The sequence below is a fragment of the Triticum aestivum genome, chromosome 6B, assembly GCF_018294505.1.
Source record: "Triticum aestivum cultivar Chinese Spring chromosome 6B, IWGSC CS RefSeq v2.1, whole genome shotgun sequence".
Lineage (NCBI taxonomy): Eukaryota > Viridiplantae > Streptophyta > Magnoliopsida > Poales > Poaceae > Triticum > Triticum aestivum.
The window spans coordinates 559,678,056-559,701,463 of NC_057810.1; the positions used below are offsets into that span (position 1 = coordinate 559,678,056).

Consider the following 23,408-nt stretch of genomic DNA (forward strand, 5'->3'; position numbering starts at 1 on the left):
CATTGTAGTGGGATTAAAATTAGCTAGCTAGTATCATATTTCTGCAAACTTGTCATCTTAATTATGCAAAAACAAAAATCTGAAGCTAGCTGAGCATAAATGGTTTGGTGCCCCTTGGGTTGTTTTCTTGTCCTAACATAACATGGAGGAGGTACCAAGGGTTCAACATTGAGCTTTGATTTACCTCCATTATCCCCGAGATACTGGTGTTTGTGATGAACTAAATAGACAATTTGTTGTGCTGGGATGATTCATGATGGATTGATAAGATGAGCTTCGCAACAACTACCATCATGCATGAGCATGGGTAAAATACAAAATTTCCCAAAGAAGCCATGTTTTTATGTGTATTCTGTTGCTTATTTCCCTCTGAAAATTGACAAAACATCCACACTTCTAGTCTTATATCCCTATGAAAATCTATTAAACATACACAAATCTGCTTTTGGAGTAAGAAATTATAAACCATAAATAAGAAAATTTTAACTTAATTAGTTTTACCAATCTACATAACAAAATTTGATTTATCCACTACCGATTAACTGTAACAAGACAGAAAATCAAGTCGCACACTCACACCTCAAATCTTGAGGCATGCGCAATCTGTTGAAGCCTCAAACATAGAACCATATCATGTGAATTTCCAACAAAAAATTAGGACTCCATTTGCCTGTTTGATCCTTACCAGTTTATTAGTTACGTATCTATCAATTCCATGATCTTCCACAATGCTTCCAACTGCTTCATAACTCCTGTCGGTCCCTCGAGGTGTAAATTTTCACGCTGAGATGCAACAGAATTTATATCATGCATTAAGTCATGCAAAAATACCAACCTAACATATGCCAGTATAGTTTGACATAGATACAAATTACCATCCTTCTCAGTAGCATCTCAAAACACCAAAAGGCATCTACATCATCCTCGTATAGAACAACAAAAGGGGAAACCAGATCGCTCATACCTACAATCAATTTGTACCATTTAGGCAGTTTAAATAATTAAAGCAAAATGATGCAATACTCCATTGAAATGCAAACCTTGACAGTATCCAGGGGAGGGATCAACCCATGCATAAAATGGAAATATATCTGACAAACCTTCATGGAAGCCGCCGCTTGAACCCCACGGAGCCGCTCGTCGCCAGCCCCTCCAGAATCGCCAGATCCAGCCGCCTCCACTCCATTCTCGGTGTCGGGCCCCGAGAGCTCCTCCCCTCGTCCTCCTACATCGACCCGAGCCGCCATGGACGGCCGCTGCATCCGCGTTGACTGCGGGTGAACGCGCGCGTCTGACGCATATGGACCTGCCTCCGTGCCTCCCCTCATGCTCCTCCTCTCGTCCGCCATGTGCTCGCCGTCGTCGTCCTGCTCCCGATCGAATAGGGAGCGCCGCCGCTCGATCTGCAGTGCAAAAAGAATATCGAACAGTTTTTTCTTAACTCAAATATAGTTCACACGGGTTAATTTATTGTTTCATGTGCACATATTGATCAATTTTTTTTCGCGAATACGCAAAGATTGCGTATCATTGCATTGATAGGAGGGGGTTGAAAGTGCAGAGATACATGCCGACAATGGCCACGCGTACACAGGTCGGCGCGGGCACAAGTGGCCGGAGCAGCTAGGAGAGGGGCTGCTCAACCCTCATTACAAAAAAGCTAAGCCTAAATCTCAGGAATCAGGTTCGCCAAGCCGTTGGCGCCGGCACAAGCCCACAGGCGAGTGTGTTCTTGAATGGATTGCAGCAGAGTTGCGATCGAGGGTTGCCGCTGATCGAACACGCATCCATTCCGGTGTCTCCAGATGGCCCAAGCGGTGAGGGCGATGATGGAGCAGAGTCCCTTCCGCAGTGCCGAGGGTGATGAAGTGCAAGCATCCATCCACCAGTCCGCGAACGTTGTGTCGGGGTTGGGGATCGTGGCAGTCGATCGGCACCAAGAAAGGACCTCATGCCAAATTTGGCGGGAGAAGGGGCAGGAGGTGAACAAGTGGTGCATGTCCTCAGTGGTCTGGTCGCACAGCACGCAACTGTCATTGTGGGGCAGTCCTCGCCGGGCAAGGCGGTCGGCCGTCCAACATCGGTCTTGCAGGGCAAGCCAGATGAAGATCTTGATGCGTAAGGGGGCCCAAGTCTTCCAGGTGAGCTTCCAGGATGCGTCGGTCGTGGATCCGTGAAAGAGCGCAAGGTAGCAGGATTTGGCGGAATAGACGCCGGACTCCGTCCACTTCCATCGCAGCACATCAGGCCCAGCCAAGAGGGTAGCGCTTTGAAGCATGCGCCAGAGCTCGACATACTGGATCAGGGCTGTCGGGCCAAGCGCGCCGGCAATGTCACGCACCCAGGCGCGCCCAGGAAGCCCCTCGGCCACCGTGCGATCGCGACGATGCCGTCTGGAGACCAGGGAGAACATGAGGGGGGCAAGCTCGGGGATGGCCTTGCCATCGATCCAGGGGTCAGTCTAGAACCTGCAGGTGCGACCATCACGCACCTCCCAAGAGGTGGAGGCCCTGAAAATCTGCGAGGCCGCAGGGTCATGGGGGAGGTGCGGATGACTCCAGGGGCACGAAGCATCAGTAAGCTGGAGCCAGAGTCATCGGGTGCGCAAGGCGACGCCGGCGTGCTGCAGGTCGCGTATCCCCAAGCCGCCGAGGAAGGTGGGGTGACACACCCGAGCCCAGTTCACTCGGCATTGCCCTCCGGCGCGTCCTTGCGGCCAACCCAAAGGAAGCTCCGGATGATCCGTTTGACCTGAGCAAGGATGGACTTGTTGACAGCAATGGCGATGAGGATGTGGATGGGCATGGCGCAGAGGACGTGCCGACAGAGCGCGAGGCGATCCCCCAAGGAGAGCATGGATCCCAGCCAGGTAGAGAGCTTCCTCTCAAGCTTGTCGACGAGGGGTAAAAGGTCGACAGTCGAGGGCTTACGGAGGGAAAGTGGGAGGCCGAGGTACTTCACCGGAAAGTAAGAGATCGGGCAGGCCATCTCAGATGTGATCATGGCGACGTGCCCCTCATCGCAGTGAATGGGGGAGGCCGAGCACTTGGCGATGTTCGTGCAGAGCCCGGACGCCTTGCCGAAGACATCCAGAATGCGGCGAATGGCGTGGATGTCATGGGTGTCGGGGTGGCTAAAGATAACGACATCGTCGGTGTAAAGGGAGACGCTCGAAGGCATGTGCCGCGCGGTCAGTCGCTGTAGGAGGCCGCGCTCGACGGCTCGCTAAAGGAGCGAGTTGAGCACATCGATGATGATGACAGAGAGCATAGGGGAAATGGGGTCCCCTTGCCATAGCCCGCACGCGTGAAGAATTGGTGGCCCGGGGACACCATTGACAAGCACACGCGTCGATGCGGTAGAGAGCAGGATGGAGATCCATTCGCACCACCGGTCTCCAAAGCCTAGGTGCTTGAGCGTGTCAAGCAGAAAGGGCCATGCCACCGAGTCAAAATCCCTTGTGATGTCGAGCTTGAGGAGCATTCGCGGCATTTTGAGGTTGTGAAGAAGTCTGGCCGTCTGTTGAACAAGGAGGAAGTTGTCGTGAATGCTTCGGCCGGCGATGAATGCGCTTTGATTGGTAGAAACCATCTTGCCCAGGTGGGGCGCCAGCCGAAGAGAGAGCGCCTTCGCGAACAGCTTCGCAAATGAGATGGATGAGGCTAATGGGCCGATAGTCGAAGAGAGATGCCGCATCCTGCTTCTTCGGAAGGAGGGTGAGGAGCGCCTCATTGAGCCTCTGGAAACCCTGTCCGTTGAGTGCGTATAGCTTATCGAAGACGGCACAGATGTCCTGCTTGATCACATTCCACGCACTCCGGAGGAATTCGGCGGTGAAGCCATCGGGACCGGGCGCCTTCCCGAGCGGCAAGCTTTTTACCGCAGCCCAGATCTCATCCTCTGAGAAAGGTGTGTCAAGGCTGGAGAGGTCAAATGGCCCAACATGGAGCACGGAGAGGTCTAAGGAGAAAGGCCGTGGCTTCGCCGATCCAAGGATGCCGCAGAAGTGATCGAACGCAGCCTCAGCGAGAGCGGCCGGGTCGGAGATGGAAGTGTCTCCGACCTGCAACTCGACGATCCGGTTCTTCTGCTTGCGGTGTGCTGCATGCACTCTGAAGAACTTCGGACCCGCGTCGCCATCTCGCAACCAGGAAAGCCTAACGCGCTGGCGCGAGATCGAGTGCTCGAGGGACGCCAGCCCTAGGTACGCCCCTTTGAGGTGCCTGCGTAGCCAGGCCTTGGCCGCGGAAAGGGGCCGGAAGTCTTGCGCCGCATCCAGGTGCGTGATCAGCTCACGAGCGACAAGGAGCTGCCGGGACACGTCCCCAATCTTCTTCGCGCTCCAGCTTTGGAGACGCCGTGCAGTGTTCTTGAGGCGCGCCACCAGCCTGCGGAAGGGGTCTGGCTCGTCGGCCGCAGCAGCCAAGGCCTCGAGCATGACCTACGTGTAGCCATCGGTGCGCGGCCAGAATCTTTTGAAGTGGAATCTTCGCGTGCCAGGCGAGTGCGCAGTGCAGTCGAGAAGGAGAGGTGCATGATCAGACGCTGCGGAGGAGAGGCAGCATAGCATGCAATGCGGGTGGAGAGCTTCCCATGCGGAATTGGAGATCACCCGGTCAATGCGCGTGAGGGTGGGGGTGCCGCGTTCGTTTAACCAAGTATATCGTCGCCCGTGCAGGTAGATGTCACGCAGTTCCTCGTCGGCGAGGAAGCGGCGGAACCGCGACATGACCCGGTGATTCAGCCATGAGTTATTCTTGTCCGCAGCCCCAGAAATCATGTTAAAGTCATCCCCAAGGATCCAAGGGCCAGCTCGCAGTGATCGGACCTCACTGAGGTCCCCGAGGAAAGTGATCTTTTCATCATCACCTTGCGGGCCATAAACGCCAGTGAGCCACCAGTGGTGGGCGCCATCCAGATAAGAGGCCAGCGCGGTGATGTGGTGGTCACCACCGTATGGATAGGAGAGCGCGATCATGTCCGGCCGCCAGGCAAGCAGGATACCCCCACGGGTCCCATCTGCGGGAAGGAAGAAGAACTCGGAGAAGGACGAGCCGAGCATCTCAGCGACAAGCGAGGACGAGAGAGCAATCATCTTAGTCTCTTGGATGCAAACAATACAAGGTGAGGCAGCGGTGATCACGCTGCGAACGGCGGTGCGCTTGGCCGGGGCATTAAGGCCACCGCACGTTCCAGAATACAATGCGAAGGTTGTGATCCATGGAGAGAGGTGGAGTCCTGCGGTGGCTTAGGCAGCCACTAGGCCTCGACCGCGCGAGGCAGGGGGGAGGGCGAGTTGACAGGCGGGTCGATCAGCTCGGGGATGCGCCAGCCGAAGAGATCGACGAATGCCTGCAGCACGTCGTGCGCCAGCGGCTTCTGGAAGAGGCGCTCGTACTTCGCTAGCGTAGCAGCGGAGATGGGGGCGTTGTCCGAGACGAGCTCGAGGCGACGGAGGAGCACCTTCTTGGCCTTGAGCTCAGAATTGCGGCCGCAATCAGCCTTGGCAATCCTGCCGCTCCGACGGGGCGTGAAGTTCGGCGGTAACTCCTTCCTCCGGGAGCGGGAGGGGGGCGCAGGGAGAATCTGCAAGATCGGCCTCCGAATGGAGTCTAAAAACGCGTCCACATGCTCCACGTCGGCATGCGCGCCACGTGGTGAGTCCGGGGCGGTTGCATGGGAAGCAAGATTCGCCGAGGGCGCGGGATCGCTCGGGATCAGAGCGGGCGAACTTTCCATAGCGGGATCCGAGGCGGGGGAGGGGAGTGGCCCAATGGCGGGGCAGCGCAGGGGGCCTGGTGGGTTCGCGCCTTGGCTAGACGACACTAGCTGTCCCGCAGAGGGAGGGGAGGATGGCCCGCTTTCACATTTCTCGGGATCCGCCAGCGGGTTTGTCGCGGATCCTGATGGGGCCGTGCAAAGCAACAGCAGGCTAGGGGCGACCACTGGGGCGGGATCAACATGGGGTTGCACGCCGGTCTCCAGCAGGTGTTCGGGTGGGTCAGGCGATACCACGTTAGCAAACGGTGGGGTGGTGGGCGTGGGAGCAGCGACCCGGTCAATAGGGTTGGGGTTTGAACTGGGCGCGCCAACGGGCGGGGACGGGGCGGGATGGCCAGCTGCCACCGCGGCTTTCTGGAAAGCCGCCTTGTCCCCCAGGCGCAGCTTTGTCGGGCAACGCGTGACGCCAGCCACGACCGGCGGGTATGGCCCGAGAACCCCATTCCAGATGCGCGAGACGGCGAGCGGGCGGTTGCGGCGGCGACCTCCACGGCGGCGACTGGAGCAGCCGGACCGGCGCGAGGGGCCGGTGATATCACGGCGTGGCGGCGCCGGAGGGTGATCATACTGGCGCGGCCAGGGCGCAGGACAGGGTGGAGAGTCTTGGCCGGGGCCAGCGCCATCATTGGAGTCGGGGCCTGGAGAGACACGCCGCGGCGGAGGCGGCGGGGCGGGTCGACGGAAGTCCTCGCAGCGGGCCACATGAATCGCTACTGGGAAGCGCAGTAGGTCCATGCCAAGGCACTCGGCCACGTCCGGGTCCGCGTCGACGGCAACGCCATCGCGCACCGGGAGGAAGAGGTCAGCGGCTAGCGGGATCGCGTCAGGGTTGGCCGTCCATGCCGAGAGCCGGAAGATGTCCAGGTCGACGCCACGGCGAGTGCACGGCTCGACGTGCTCCACCAGGCAGAACGGCGAGAGCAGCGCGACCACGGTGGCGCGGTGCCAGACATGATCGGGCACCCCGGTGAGCTCGAGGTGGACCCGGAAGCAGGCGCGCACCTGCTCCACACCGGCAAGCGCGCTCCATGGGTGAAGCAGCAGGCGGAAGCGGGCGGTGCAGACGCCGTCATTGGCCACCAGGGCCCGATCCTCCGCACGCAGGAAGCAGATGAGGAAATCCTCCGGCAGGTGGCGGTGAACCAAGAAGCGCACCTCCGGGATGCCAAAACGCGAGCAAATCACGTCGGAGACCTCCTGACATGAGACCCCGGTCCTGCACCCCGCGACCGTGGCAAGCAACGCGCGCTGGAGCTCCTCCTCGGTGGCGTCGATCTCCACGGAAATAGGAAGGAAGCACGCGGGCGCAGCGGCTGGACGCAGCGAGGGGTGGCCGGTGAAGGGGGCGCAGGGGGAGGCGGGCTGCGTAGCCTGGGAGGCACGGGGGGAGGGGACGGCAAGCCCGGAGGACACAGGCTGCCAAGACCCTTGGACGGACGTGGGCGAAGCCGAAGGCGAAGGCGCCGGGGAGGGCGAAGGCTGGGGCGGGGAAGGCCCACGGAGGCACTTAGGCGACGGGCTGGAGCGCGAGGAGGGCAACGGCGAGTGCGGGTTCGTGCACATGTGTGCCACATGGCTTCCAATCTAGTTAATTGTACTGCTGGATTTTGGTGGTCATTCTGAATGTACAGATTTGTTGTGCGGATCTCTGAACTAATATGGATCTGTTCACGAACTATAACTTAGCACTATATCTGGTTCTTGCTATCAGTTTGATTTTGGTCATCCAAGTGGATATATACACCAGTCATGCAGCCACAGTCTGCACTATTTGGTTAATGAGAAAGGGAGGAGCACAACACTGACCCCATCGCTCTCTCAGCCAGCTTCAGGTCCACCATGGCCACCTACACCGAGCACCATATCACGTATCCGAGCTTAGTTGTCGATTCATCTACACCAGCCCAATCACCACAAACAGGGATATAATCAGATCTAATAAGAGATAGCTCCATGACCATGAAGAAAGGACGAACCGTGGGAGCAGCCCGTAGGCGGCCGCGCTGGACCACATCCGCTCGTCCGCGTATCCAAGAGCTAATCAGGGCAAGGCGGTCGGTGCTGGGTGACCACAGCAATGGCCATGTAACCGGGACACGAGGCGGAAGGAATCGGTAGGCGGTGTGATGCCCTCGTCCTCCGGCATGTAGTCCGATCTGTCCCCGTCATCCCCGTTCCCTCCTCCGCCGCCTCCAGCTCCCTCTCCGACTTCTACTGGCTTCTCTGCCGCCTCCACCTTCCTCTCCTCCTCCTACCAGCTCCTCCGCTGTCTGCACCTCCCTCTCCTCGTCCTACCACCCGTTGCCCGTGGCGGCGTTGAGTGTGCCGAGCAGCCCGTCGCGGTCGGCGGCACGCGCTTGAGACGGCCGGCGCGAGCCCGAAGCGCGGAGGCCTGGGCCTCGACGTCGGCAAACTACATGCGGAGGACTCGGACGACACAGGGAGGAGGGCGCGGCGGACGATGCGGGCCGGCGGCGGGGAGGCAGCGGATCTAGAGGGGGTGCGAGGTGCGGTCGCTTGACTCGGGGGTGGTTTTTTTGTCAAGCATGTCCACGCGACGGTAAACCCAGAGTCAATCCGTGTTTTCATGATCACATGATAAATAGTACCACCTCGGATGTAGAAAATATAATATAGGTAAAAAAACTGAAAGCGTAAATTTACAGGAAAAAGCGTATTGTGACGGTGAACCTGACAAAGTCAATCCGTGCTTTATTATTAGGGATAGATAGTTGTTCTTTGATAGGTTGTATTTCCTTGTTGCAATACATGCTTAATTCTCCTCATGCTTATAATCAAAATAAGGCTTTTACGAAGCATATTGTTGATGCTATGATGAAATCTTTTGAAGAAAAACTTGAGTTGGAAGTTTCAATCCCTAGAAAGCTTTATGATGATTACCTACTATTAAAATCAAGATTAAAGATTATGAGTGTAATGCTTTCTATTATTTGTGTGCTAGCATTCAACAATTCCAAAAACTCTATGTGATGTGTTAGGTTTCCATAAACTTGATGATTGTTCTTTAAATTTGCATCTAGCGGATTCCACTATTAAAAAACTTATGGGAATGATTAATCATGTTATTATTTTTGAAAATAGGAATTATGTGCCTGTAGATTTTATTGTTCTTGATATAGATTGCAATCCAACATGCCCTATTATTCTTGGTAGACCTTTCCTTAGAACGATTGGTGCAATTATTGATATGAAAGAAGGAAACATTAGATTTCAATTTCCATTAAGGAAGGGCATGGAACACTTTCCAAGAAAGAAAATTAAGTTACCATATGAATCTATTATGAGGGCTAATTATGGGATGAATACCAAAGATGACAATACCTAGATCGTTGCTTTATGCCTAGCTAGGGGCGTTAAACAATATCACTTGTTGGGAGGCAACCCAATTTTATTTTGGTTTTTACTTTTTTTGTTCATGTTTTTGAATATATATATATATATATATATATATATATATATATATATTAGTGGGTTAGAGAAGTTTTTATGATTTTTATTAGTGTTTGTGCCAAGTAAGACCTTTGGGATGATTTGGAAGATAGTAGATTGGTTTTGTTGAAAAATAGAAACTTTTGCGCCCAGTGCCAGAATTCTTTGTGATTACTAGAACGTGATACATTCTTGAATTTTTACACAATTCTGATATACAAATTTCCCACGTTGTCCTAATTTTTCAGAATTTTTAGAAATATAGAGGTTTTCGCTTTAATTCGCATCTTTACAGACTGTCCTGTTTTAGTTAAAATATGTTTTCTTGTGTTGTTTGCTTATTTTGATGAATCTATGGGTAGTATCAGGGGGATGAACCATGGAAAAGTTGGAATACAGTAGATATAACACAAATATAAAATAAGAATGAGTTCACAACAGTACCTAAAAGTAAGATTTGGATTTGTTTTACTAACGAATCTCACGAGTTTTCTGTTGAGTTTTGTGTTGTGAAGTTTTCAAGTTTTGGGTAAAGATTTGATGGACTATGGAATAAGGAGTGGAAAGAGCCTAAGATTGGGGATGCTCAAGGCACCCCAAGGTAATATTCAAGTACAACCAAGCATCTAAGCTTGGGGATGCCTCGGATGGCATCCCCTCTATTGTCTTCAATCCATCGGTAAATGTACTTGAGGCTATATTTTTATTCACCACATGAAATGTGTTTTGCGTGGAGCGTATTGTATGATTTGAGTCTTTGCTTTTCAGTTTGCCAGAATCATCCTTGCTGAATACACCTTTTTGAGAGGGACACACATTAATCGTGAATTTATTAGAATACTCTATGTGCTTCACTTATATCTTTTGATCTAGGTAGTTGCTCTAGTGCTTCACTTATATATTTTTGAGCACGACAGTGATGTTATTTTGAACAAATTATTGAACTCTGATGATTCACTTATATTATTTGACAGTCTCTCTAAACAGCATGGTAATTTTATTGGGTTATTAATTTAGTCCTAATATGATGGGCATCCAAGGGGGATATAATAAAAACTTTCATAAAGAGCATTGAATATATGAGAAATTTGATTCCTTGCAATTGTTTTGAGATATGAAGATGGTGATATTAGAGTCAAGTTAGTAGTAAATTGTGTAATTAAAAAAATATTTGTGTTAAGGTTTGTGATTCCCGTAGCATGCACATATGGTCTTCTAGTTATGTGATGAAGTTGGAGCGCAATTTATTCTTGATCGTCTTCCTTTGTGTGAAAGTCAGGAGCGCATGATGGTTAACTCCTACCAACCTCTCCCGTAGGAGTATGCGTAGTAGTACTTTGCTTCAAGGGCTAATAAACTTTTTGCAATAAGTATGTGAGTTCTTTATGACTAATGTTGAGTCCATGGATTATATGCACTCTCACCCTTCCACCTTTGCTAGCCACTCTAGTACCACGCAACTTTCGTCGGTGTATCAAACCTACCTTATACCCTTCCTCAAAATAGCCACCATACCTACCTATTATGGCATTTTCATACCCATTCCGAGATATATTGCCATGTAACACCATCATCATCATCATATACATGACTTGAGCATTCATTGTCATATTGCTTTGCATGATCATAAGATAGCTAGCATGATATTTTCATGGCTTGTCCTTTTTTTGATATCTTTGCTATGCTAGATCATTCCACATCCTGGTAGAGTTATCATGTATTAGTTTTATCGAGTTGTAAGTAAATAAAAGTGTGATGATCATCATTATTAGAACATTGTCCCATGTGAGGTTATAAAAAATAGAGAGAGGCCAAAGGAGTCTCCCAAAAAGAAGGAAAAAAATAAATAAGAAAAAATGAGAAAAATGAGAGAAAAAGAGAGAAGGGGAAATGTTACTATCCTTTTCCACACTTGTGCTTCAAAGTAGCACCATGTTCTTCATGATAGAGAGTCTCCTATTTTGACACTTTCATATATTTCTAGTGGGAATTTTTCGTTATAGAACTTGGCTTGTATATTCCAACAATGAGCTTCCTCAAATTGCCCTAGATCTTCATGAGCAAGCAAATTGGATGCACACTCACTTAGTTTTCTTTCGAGCTTTCATACACTTATAGCTCTAGTGCATCCGTTACATGGCGATACCTACTCGCTCACACTGATATCAATTGATGGACATCTCCATAGTTCATTAATTTTCCTAGTTGACATGAGACTTTCTCCCTTCTTTTGTCTACTACCACCTTCTATTCCACCTATAGTGCTATGTCCATGGCTCACGCTCATGTATTGCATGAAGAGTTGAAAAAGCTGAAGCGCGAAGTATGAAACAATTGCTTGACTGACACCGGGGTGGTACATGATTTATACCTTGTGTTAAGAAGAGGGAGCATAACAAGACTATATGATTTTGTAGGGATAACTTTTTTTAGCCATGTTATTTTTGAAGTTTCATGATTTTGCTTTCTAGTATGCTTGAAGTATTATTGTTTTTATGTCAATGAACTTTTTTTGAATCATATGGATCTGAAAATTCATGCCAAGATAAGAAGAAATACATTGCTAAATATGTTAGGTAGCATTCCACATCAAAAATTCTGTTTTTATCATTTACCTACACGAGGACGAGCAGGAATTAAGTTTCGGGATGCTTCATACGTCTCCAACGTATCTATAATTTTTTATTGTTCCATGCTATTATATTATCAACTTTGGATGTTTTATATGCAGTAATATGCTATTTTATATATTTTTTGGACTAACTTATTAACCCAGTGCCCAGTGCCAGTTTCAGTTTTTTCCTTGTTTTTGGCTTTCAAAGAAAAGGAATATCAAACGGAGTCCAAACGAAATAAAACTTTATGATGATTTTTCTTGGACTAGACGACACCTACAAGACTTGGAGAGGGGGTCAGAAGAGCCACGAGGAGGCGACAAGCCGTAGGGGCGTGCCCTAGGGGGGGCCCGTGGGCTTGTGGGCCCATCGAGACTCCCCTAAACCGCCTCTAAGTCATATAAATCCTCAAATATTCCAGAAACCCTAGAGGCATCGCCAAAAATAATTTTCCAGCATCGCATGTCTCTGACCTCGTGAGATCCCATCTTGGGGCCTTTTTCGGTACTCCGCCGGAGGGGGATTCGATCATGGAGTGCTTCTACATCAACCTTGTTGCCACTCGATGACTGAGTAGTTAACTTGACCTACGGTCAGTAGCTATTTAGATGGCTCTTCTCTCCTTACTTCAATACAATGTTCTCTCGATCTTGGAGATCTATTCGTGATGTCTCTTTTGTGTTTGTTGAACCGTGATGTATATTCTGATTAGATTATCTATGAATATTTTGCGTCTTCTTGATCTTATGCATGATTTGTAGCTTGATTCTCTCGATCTATGATTGGTTGCAACTGATTGGCTTTTCTTGAATGGAGGGTCTTTTGAGGTCAATCTTGCGGTTACCCAGTGACAAAAGGTAGCAAGGACGTATTGTATTTGCATTAGGTAAAAGATGGGTTTTTCATTGCATGGTTTATCCATACATCTGTCATCTTGCTTAGCGTACTCTTTTTTATAACTCATACTCTAATGCATGTAGATGCGTGATGAGTGGCTAATAGTATGATGCAGCAGAGTCATTGTATGTGCCTATATTCATGATCTGCCTTGGATGTGTCTATACTTTGCGCTTTCTGTCAGTTACTCACATAATTTGTCCCCATCGTGCTTCTCGAGAGAGAAGCCTATAATAAACCTAGGCCCCAGGGTCATTTTCCATATATTACAGATCTAATAAATCAAAACCAAAAATACGCTGAGTTTTATATTACTCTTTATTTTCTTTATATCTCTCTGTTTAGATTCTACTATTGCAAGTGACACGTGAAGAGACTGACAACCCCTTTTTCGCGTTGTGTGCAAGTGTTTGTTAGTTTGTGCACGTGCATAGATTGAAGACTTGCTTGTGCCTCCTATTGGATTGATACCTTGGTTCTTAACTAAGGGAAATACTTATCTACTACTTGCCACATCACCCTTTCCTCTTTAAGGGAAAAATCAACGTAAGCTCAAGAAGTAGCAGCGCCCCCCAGGGCCCGCCCCTACGGCTTGTCGTCTCCTCTTGGGTCCCTTGGCCCCCACTCCAAGTCTCATAGGTGTCTTCTGGTCCAAGAAAAATCATAGTTAAATTTTATTCCGTTTGGACTTCGTTTGATATCCCTTTTCTGCAAAAGCCAAAAACAAGGGAAAAAACAAAAACAAGCACTAGGCACTAGTTAATAGGTTAGTCCAAAAAATGATATAAAATAGCATATTAATGCATATTAACATCCAAGGTTGATAATATAATAGCATGGAGAAATCAAAAATTCTAGATATGTTGGAGACGTATCAGGCACCTCCGCATTCAAGACACGTACGGCTTGGTGACGCCTTCACCTCCACGATCCAGCGAGCAAGGATGAAGAAGTAGCTCGAGTTCCCGACAGCACGGCGGCGTGGTGGCTGTGATGGTGGAGTGATGCGCTTGAAGATACGTCGGTATTTCCCCAAAGAGGAAGGGATGATGCAGCACAGCGGCGGTAGGTATTTCCCTCAGTTATGAGACCAAGGTTATCGAACCAATAGGACAACCAAGCAACACAACGTAAACAACACTTGCACACAAATAACAAATACTCGCAACCCGACGTGTAAAAGGGGTTGTCAATTCCTTTCGGGTACGGCGCCTGACAATAGGCAAAACAGACGTGAGAGAGTTGTAATATTGATAGATCGAACGCCAAATAAAATAAATTGCAGCAAGGTATTTTTGTATTTTTGGTTTAATAGATCTGAATAAAAAGAGCAAATAAAATAGATTGCAAAGGCAAATAATATGAGAAAGAGACCTGGGGGCCGTAGGTTTCACTAGTGGCTTCTCTCGAGAAAATAGCAAATGGTGGGAAAACAATTACTGTTGGGCAATTGATAGAACTTCAAATAATCAAGACGATATCTAGGCAATGAACATTATATATGCACCACGTCCAAGATTAGTAGGCCGACTCCTGCCTGCATCTACTACTATTACTCCACACATGGACTGCTATCCAGCATGCATCTAGTGTATTAAGTTCATGGAAAAACGGAGTAATGCAATAAGAACGATGACATGATGTAGACAAGATCTATCTATGTAGAGATAGACCCCATCGTTTTATCCTTAGTAGCAATGATACATACGTGTCGGTTCCCCTTCTGTCACTGCGATCAAGCACCATAATATCGAACCCACTACAAAGCACCTCTTCCCATTGCAAGACAAATAGATCAAGTTGGCCAAACAAAACCCAAATATCTAAGAATAAATATGAGGCTATAAGCAATCATGCATATAAGAGATCAAAGAAACTCAAATACCTTTCATGGATATAAAAAGATAGATCGGATCATAAACTCAAAGTTCATCGGATCCCAACAAACACACTGCAAAAGAGTTACATCATATAATCAAACGACAAAGAGGAAGCCATCTAGCTAATAACTATGGACCCTAAGGTCTACAAAGAACTACTCACGCATCATCGGAGAGGCTCCAATGGAAGTGGTGAACCCCTCCGTGACGGTGTCTATATTCGATCTGGTGTTTTCTGGACTCTGCGGCGGCTGGAATTGATTTTTGTTGACTCCCCTAGGGTTTCTGGAATATTAGGGTATTTATAGAGCAAAGAGGCGGTCCGGGGGCACCCGAGGTGGGCACAACCCACCAGGGCGCGCCTGGGCCTCCTGGCGCGCCCTGGTGGGTTGTGCTCCCCTCGGAGCACCCCCCAGGCGCTGCCTTGACCCATTTGGTGTCTTCTGGTCCATAAAAAACCTACGTAAAGTTTTGTTGCATTTGTCCGTTTGGTATTGATTTCCTGCGATGTAGAAAACATGCAGAAAACAGCAACTGGCACTTGGCACTATGTCAATAGGTTAGTACCAAAAAATGATATAAAATGACTATAAAATGATTATAAAACATCCAAGATTGATAATATAACAGCATGGAACAATCAAAAATTATAGATACGTTGGAGACGTATCAGCATCCCCACGCTTAACTCCTACTCGTCCTCGAGTAGGTAAGTGATAAAAATAGAATTTTTTATGAGGAATGCTGCCTAACATGTCATACATATTATTTCTTTATAGCATGGACATTTGGACTTTTATATGGTTCAAATAAATAGTCTAGTTTTGAAAAGATAACCTAAATACTCAAGCATATCAACAAGCAACCATGTCTTTCAAAATATCAACGCTACATTAAGTTATCCCTAGCCCATCATGCTCAATCATTGATCCATTCATGAAACACACTCGAATATTAGCTACACCCAATACTCACTCACGATCACAGTGCCCCTTAGTTGGTGCTTTATAAGAGAAGATGGAGACTCAAATTCAAAAATAAAAATTGCATAAAGTAAAAGAAAGGTCCTTCGCAGAGGGAAGTAGGGATTTGTAGAGGTGCCAGAGCTCAAAGCGAAAAACTTAGATATAAAAACATTTTGGGAGGTGTGCCTTTCCCACCAATGAAAATGACGTAGAGCTCCCAACATTTTCCATGCTAGATACATCATAGGCGGTTCCCAAACAGAAAATAAAGTTTATTCCTTTTTCCACCATACTTTCACTTTCCATGGCTAACCGTATCCACGGGTGCCCTCCATACCAGCACTTTCCAAGGAATTTATTATTTGACAACGTAAAGTAAATTCATTTTTCATTTCGGGACTAGGCATCCCTAATACCTTTGCCATACTCTCGTGCAATGACGAGTGAATAAACACTCATCGTGAGAATAACACATCTAGCATGGAAATATCGGCCACCCCTCACCGCTCCGCGAGCGGTACGAACACACAAAAGAGAAGTTTATTTTGAAAATTAGAGATGGCACATACAAATTTGCTTAGAACGACACGGAAATACCGCATATAGGTAGGTATAGTGGACTCATGTGGCAAAACTGGTTTAAAGGTTTTTGGATGCACAAGTAAAGATCATACTTAGTGCAAAATGAAGGCTAGCAAAAGATTGAGAAGCGACCAACCAAGAAACGAATAATCTCGTAAGCAAGCATTAAGCATAAGTAACACCGAATAATGCAGCACAAGCAGGATATAATTTCATTGCATAATTATTGACTTTCGTTCTTGCATAGGGAATCACAAACCTTAACACCAACATTCTTACTAAAGCATAATTACTCATCAACATGACTCACATATCACATCATCATATCTCAAAACTATTACAAGGAATCAAGTTTATTTTGTCCAATGATCTTCATGAAAGTTTTATTATATCCTTCTTGGATATCTATCACTTTGGAACTAATTTTCATGTGTTGCTTTTGATAAGCTCAAACAAATATAAGTGAAGATCATGAGCATAATTTTTCTTTCTCTCAAAATAATCTAAGTGAAGCAAGAGAGAATTTCTTGAAAATTTTACTAACTCTCAAATAAATCTAAGTGAAGAAAGAGAGCATTTCTTCAAAAATTATAAAGCACACCGTGCTCAAAAAGATATAAGTGAAGTATTAGAGCAAATCCATAGCTCATAAAATTTAAGCGAAGCATATAGAGCAATTCTAACAAGTCATGGCATAATTTTGGCTCTCTCTCTCAAATAGGTGTGTCTAGTAAGGATTCAAGACTTAAAACACACAATAAAACAAGCAAAGACTCACATCATACAAGACGCTCCAAGCAAAAATCATAGTATGTGATGAATAAAAATATAGCTTCGAGTAAAATACCGATAGTCGTTAGAAGAAAGAGGGGATGCCACTCGGGGCATCGCCAAGATTAGTTGCTTGCTCTCTTTTGTACAATAGCTTGGGATGCCGGGGCATCGCCAAGCTTAGGCTCTTCTTACTCCTTATTCCTTCATCCATCGTAAGATAACCCAAAACTTGAAAACTTCAATCACATAAAACTCAACAAAACCTTCGTGAGATCCGTTAGTATAAGAAAGCAAATCACTACTATAAGTGATGTATCAAACCAATTAATATTTTATTCTTGCATTATATCTACTGTATTCCAACTTTTCTATGGCAAAAACTCATCAAAGAAAACCATAGAGCCATAAAAACAAGCACACAATGCAAAGAAAACAGAATCTGTCAAAAAATAGAACCGTATGTAGCAATCTGAATATTTCGAATACTTCTATAACTCCAAAAATTCTAAAAAAGTTAGGACGACCTGAGCAATTTGTATATTAATATTCTTCAAATAGAATCAACTCAAAAGCACTCTTCTGATAAAAATGAAAAAATAATTTCGTGAGCGCAAAAGTTTCTGTTTTTCAGCAAGATCAAGTCTACTATCACCCAACGTAATCCTAAAGGCTTTACTTGGCACAAACACTAATTGAAACACAATCATAACAGTAGCATAATTGTGCTAACACTCAAGAACAGAAAGAAAAAAGCAAAAGTAAATTTTATTCATTGGGTTGCCTCCCAACAAGCGCTATTGTTTCACGCCCCTAGCTAGTCATAAAGCAAGGATCTAAGTTTTGTCATCTTTGGTTCGAGATCCATAAGATGCCATCATGATTGATTCATATGGAGGCCTCATTTTTTTCTAGGGAAGTGTTCCATACCCTTCCTTAATGGAAATTGGAATTTAATATTGCCTTCTTTCATATCAATCACGGCACCAATAGTGCGTGCAAATCTCCACTCTTAGCTTTGCCACCGTGCAAATCTCAAACACCCTCCCCCACAAGGGGCGGGATAGAGATGCCTATAACCCTTGTACATGAGATGTAACTGTGTACCATACCATATATGAAAAAATAGTAGGAGCCTCTCCTACTGTCTAATTCCTCAAAAAAATAGTGCGTAAAAACGGTCTACCGAGAATAATTGGACAAGACGGATTACAATCAATATCAAGAACAATAAAATCTATGGGCACATAATTCCTATTTGCAAGAATAAGAACATCATTAATTCTTCCCATAGGCTTTTTAATAGTGCAATCCGCCAAGTGCAAATTTAAAGAGCATTCTTCAATATCGGTAAGACCAAGCACATCACATAAAGATTTTGGAATTGTAGAAACACTAGCACCCAAGTCACATAAAGCAAAACACTCATAATTTTTAATCTTGACTTTGATAGTAGGTTCCCACTCATCATGTAATTTTCTAGGAATTGAAACTTCTAATTCCAACTTTCTGCAAAAGCTTTCATCATAGCATCAACAATATGTTTAGTAAAAGCTTTATTTTGTTCATAAGCATGGGGTGAATTTATCATGGATTGTAACAAAGAAATACAATCAATCAAAGAGCAACTATCATAATTAAAGTATTTGTAATCCAAAATAGTGGGCACATCACTATTTAAAGTCTTGACCTCTTCAAACCCACTTTTATCAAATTTTTCGACAGGATTTTCACCCTCCAAATTATCGGGATGCCTTCTAACTAAAGTTGAATCTTCTCCAGTCCCTTTTTCATCCATCTTAATTTTTCTAAACAAGGAATCAATAGAAGAAACACCAATCATTTTAAGATCTTCATCATTTTTATGAAAGCAATCACTAGAAAATGCCTTTTCTAAAAATTCTCTTCTAGCTCTAAGCATAGAGGTTCTTTTCTTATTTTCATCAATAGAAAAATGAAGAGCTTTAATTGATTCCTAAACTTTAGGCACAAAAATTTTCATCTTGAGATTTTCCACATCATGAGCAATTCTATCAACACTTCTAGACAAATCATCAATCTTATTCTATTTTTCTTCTATGGTAGTGTTGAAAACTTTTTGCGCATTGATAAATTCTTTAATATTATTCTCAAGATCAGAGGTGTTCCTATTATTATTGTAAGATTGATTTCCATAGGAATTACCATAATTATTAGAGGAATTACTAGGAAAAGGCCTAGGATTAAAATTACCTCTATAAGCATTGTTATTGAAATTGTTTCGAGAGATAAAATTCACATATATGGCATCACTATTTTGCTCAATCAAAGTAGACAAAAGCATATCATTGAAATCAATAGGAGCACTTTTACTAGCAACCAATTTCACAAGAGCATCAACTCTTTCACTCAAAGAAGAAATTTCTTCAATCGAATTAACTTTTTTACTAGTAGGAGCTCTTTCGGTATGCCATTGTGAATAATTTGCCATGATATTGTCAAGCAATTTGGTGGCTTCACCCAAATTAATTTCCATAAAAGTACCACCCGCGGCGGAATCTAAAAGATTACGAGAAACAAAATTCAACCCCGCATGAAAAATTTGTATGACCATCCAAAGATTTAACCCATGAGTTGGGCAATTCCTTAGCATCATTTTCACCCTTTCCCAAGATTGTGCAACATGCTCATGTTCAAGTTGCTTGAAATTCATGATCTGGGTTCTAAGGGATATAATTGTTGTGGGCGGAAAATACTTAGTGATAAAAGTATCTTTGCACTTATTCAAAAAATCGATACTATTGCGAGGCAAAGAAGAAAACTAAATTTTTGCAGAATCACTCAAAGAGAATGGAAATAATTTCATCTTAACCACATCATTGTCCACATATTTTTTCTTTTGCATATCTCATAATTCCATGAAGGTATTAAGATGAGACGTGGCATCCTCATTAGGAGTACCGGAAAATTGATCTTTCATGACAAGATTCAGCAAAGCAGTATTAATATCACAAGATTCCGCACTAGTGGCGGGAGGAGCAAGCGGAGTGCCAATAAAATCATTGTTCTTGGTATTTGAGAAATCACACAACTTGGTGTTCTCTTAAGTCATTGTGACTACGCAACAAGATTGCACTCAAAAATAGATCCGGTAAGAAAACGGCGAACGAAAAAGAGGCCGGATAAAACGGCAAATTTTTGTGAAGTGGGGGAGATAAACGAGAGGCAAATGGCAAATAATGTAAATTGCGAGGAGATGAGATTTGTGATTAGGAACCTGGTTTATGTTGAAGATCCTCCCCGGCAACGACGCCAGAAATTCCTTTTGATGTGCTTGAAGCTACGTCGGTATTTCCCCAAAGAGGAAGGGATGATGCAGCACAACGGGGGTAGGTATTTCCCTCAGTTATGAGACCAAGGTTATAGAACCAGTAGGAGAACCAAGCAACACAACGTAAACATCAACTGCACACAAATAACAAATACTCGCAACCTGACGTGTAAAAGGGGTTATCAATCCCTTTCGGGTACGACGCCTGAAGATAGGCAAAACGGACGTGAGAGAGTTGTAATATTGATAGATCGAACGCCAAATAAAATAAATTGCAGCAAGGTATTTTTGTATTTTTGGTTTAATAGATCTGAATAAAAAGAGCAAATAAAATAGATTGCAAAGGCAAATAATGTGAGAAAGAGACCCGGGGGCCGTAGGTTTCACTAGTGGCTTCTCTCGAGAAAATAGCAAACAGTGGGAAAACAATTACTATTGGGCAATTGATAGAACTTCAAATAATCATGACGATATCCAGCCAATGATCATTATATAGGCATCACTTCCAAGATTAGTAGACCGACTCCTCCCTGCATCTACTACTATTACTCTAGACATCGACCGCTATCCAGCATGCATCTAGTGTATTAAGTTCAAGGAAAAATGGAGTAATGCAATAGGAACGATGACATGATGTAGACAAGATCTATCTATGTAGAGATAGACCCCATCGTTTTATCCTTAGTAGCAACGATACATACGTGTCGGTTCCCCTTTTGTCACTAGGATCAAGCACCGTAAGATCGAACCCACTACAAAGCACCTCCTCCCATTGCAAGACAAATAGATCAAGTTGGGCAAACAAAAACCAAATATCGGAGAAGAAATACGAGGCTATAAGCAATCATGCATATAAGAGATCAAAGAAACTCAAATAACTTTCATGGATATAAAAAGATAGATCTGATCATAAACTCAAAGTTCATCGGATCCCAACAAACACACCGCAAAAAGAGTTACTTCATATGGATCTCCAAGAGACCATCGTATTGAGAATCAAACAAGAGAGAGGAAGCCATCTAGCTACTAACTATGGACCTGAAGGTCTACAAACAACTACTCACGCATCATCAAAGAGCACCAATGGAAGTGGTGAACCCCTCTGTGATGGTGTCTAGATTGGATCTGGTGTTTTCTGGACTCCGCGGCGGCTGGAATTGATTTTCATCGACTCCCCTAGGGCTTATGGAATATTGGGGTATTTATAGAGCAAAGAGGCGGTCCGGGGGGCACCCGAGGTGGGAACAACCCACCAGGGCGCGCCTGGGCCTCCTGGGTGTCTTCTGGTCCATAAAAATTCTCCGTAAAGTTTCGTTGCATTTGGACTCCGTTTGGTATTGATTTCCTGCGATGTAAAAAACATGCAGAAAACAGCAACTGGCACTTGGCACTATGTCAATAGGTTAGTACCAAAAAATGATATAAAATGACTATAAAATGATTATAAAACATCCAAGATTGATAATATAATAGCATGGAACAATCAAAAATTATAGATACATTGTAGATGTATCATGGAGCAATCTTAGCAGGGCTTCGCCAAGCACTGACTGAACGTGGAGGAGTAACGGGAGGGAGACGGGGCAAGCATGGAAGGGTTGCTGCACCCAACGCCTCCCCACCTTTATATAGGCGTGGAGGGGGCTAGTGGCTTGCCCTCCAAGGCCCTAGGGTCGTTGGCCAAAGGGGAGGAAGGAAATCCCTCCTTTCCTTCCCCACCGATCGCTATCCCCCCTTTTTAGGATCCTGATCTTATGCCTTTGGGATATGATAGTATTCCTTTTAAGGGAGGATCTTGGTGCGCCTAGACTAGGGTTGTGGGGACTTTCCCAACTACCCACGCTCATGTGGGTCCCCATGCAGGGTGGGCCCCATTCTGGAACCTTCTAGAACCTTCTCGGTACAATTCCAAACAAACTCAAACTTTTTTTGGAATCCCAATAACAACTTTCTATATATGAATCTTTACCTCTGGACCATTCCAGAGCTCCTCGTGATGTACGGGATCTCATCCGGGACTTCGAACAACCTTCTGTCACCAACACAACAACTCAACTATACTTTGATCGTCACCAAACGTGAAGTGTGTAGACCCTGCGGGTTCGAGAACTATGCAGACATGACTGAGACACCTCTACGTTTAATAACCAATAGCGGGACCTGAATGCCCATATTGGCTCCTGCATATTCTAGGAAGATCTTTATCGGTCGAACCATGATGTTAAGGATTCAGCTAATCCCGTATGCAGTTCCCTTTATCCATCGGTATGTTACTTGCCCGAGATTCGATCGTCGATATCTCCATACCTAGTTCAATCTCATTGCCGGCAAGTCTCTTTACTCGGTCCGTAATACAAGATCCTGTGAACCTAGTCACATTGCTTGCAAGCCTTTTGTGATGTTGTATTACCGAGTGGGCCCTGAGATACCTCTCCGTCACACGGAGTGACAAATCCCAGACTTGATCCATGACAACTCAAAAGACACCCTCGAAGATACTTGTAGAGCATCTTTATAGTCACCCACTTATGTTGCGACATTGATACACACAAGGTACTCCTCCGACGTCAGTGAGTTGCATGATCTCATGGTCATAGGAACAGATACTTGACATGCAGAAAGCGATACCGATAAACTTGATACGATCATATGCTACGCTTATGGTTTGATCTTGTCCATCACATCATTCTCCTAATGATGTGACCCCGTTATCAAATGACAACTCATGTCTATGGCTAGGAAACCATAGCCATCTTTGATCAACGAGCTAGTCCGGTAGAGGCTCACTAGGGACATGTTGTTGTCTATGTATCCACACATGTATTTGAGTTTCTAATCAATACAATTACAGCATGGATAATAAACGATTATCATGAACAAGGAAATATAATAATAGCCACTTTTTATTGCCTCTAGGGCATATTTCCAACACTTCCATGTCCATGTCTCCCCCTCTACTTCCTCTACCCCTACCTACCTCCTATACTTCCTCCTTCCATACTTCCTCTCCTCCCACCGCATATCCCGGCGAGTCGTTGTTCCAAAGAAGCCAGCTACCCCACTCGCAAGTGTGTGGGTCGTGTACTCCATCGCCACACTCTTCCACTGAATGACCCATCAAACCACAGAAATAGCAAAACTCTGGCAGCTTGTCATA

General features: G+C 45.5%; 1 protein-coding gene across 1 annotated transcript; it reads right to left on the reverse strand.

Annotated features, from left to right (window-relative positions):
• Nucleotides 1-696: 696 nt before the first annotated feature.
• LOC123135336 (uncharacterized) lies at nucleotides 697-1,373 on the reverse strand. Its single transcript, XM_044554364.1, has 3 exons — nucleotides 1,104-1,373; nucleotides 876-977; nucleotides 697-783 (listed from the first exon to the last, which is right to left on the reverse strand). The coding sequence occupies exons 1-3, from the start codon at nucleotides 1,347-1,349 to the stop codon at nucleotides 697-699; spliced, it is 435 nt and encodes a 144-aa protein (XP_044410299.1). The 5' UTR covers nucleotides 1,350-1,373.
• Nucleotides 1,374-23,408: the final 22,035 nt, after the last annotated feature.

Bases quoted from the DNA above. Each gene is read 5' to 3' on its own strand.
- LOC123135336 (XM_044554364.1), bottom strand. From the start codon at position 1,349: ATGGCGGACGAGAGGAGGAGCATGAGGGGAGGCACGGAGGCAGGTCCA. The intron at 978-1,103 runs AAGGTTTGTCAG...CCTAAATGGTAC, and splicing joins TTCAAGCGGCGGCTTCCATG to AAATTGATTGTAGGTATGAG. The intron at 784-875 runs GTAATTTGTATC...GTTGCATCTCAG, and splicing joins AGATGCTACTGAGAAGGATG to CGTGAAAATTTACACCTCGA.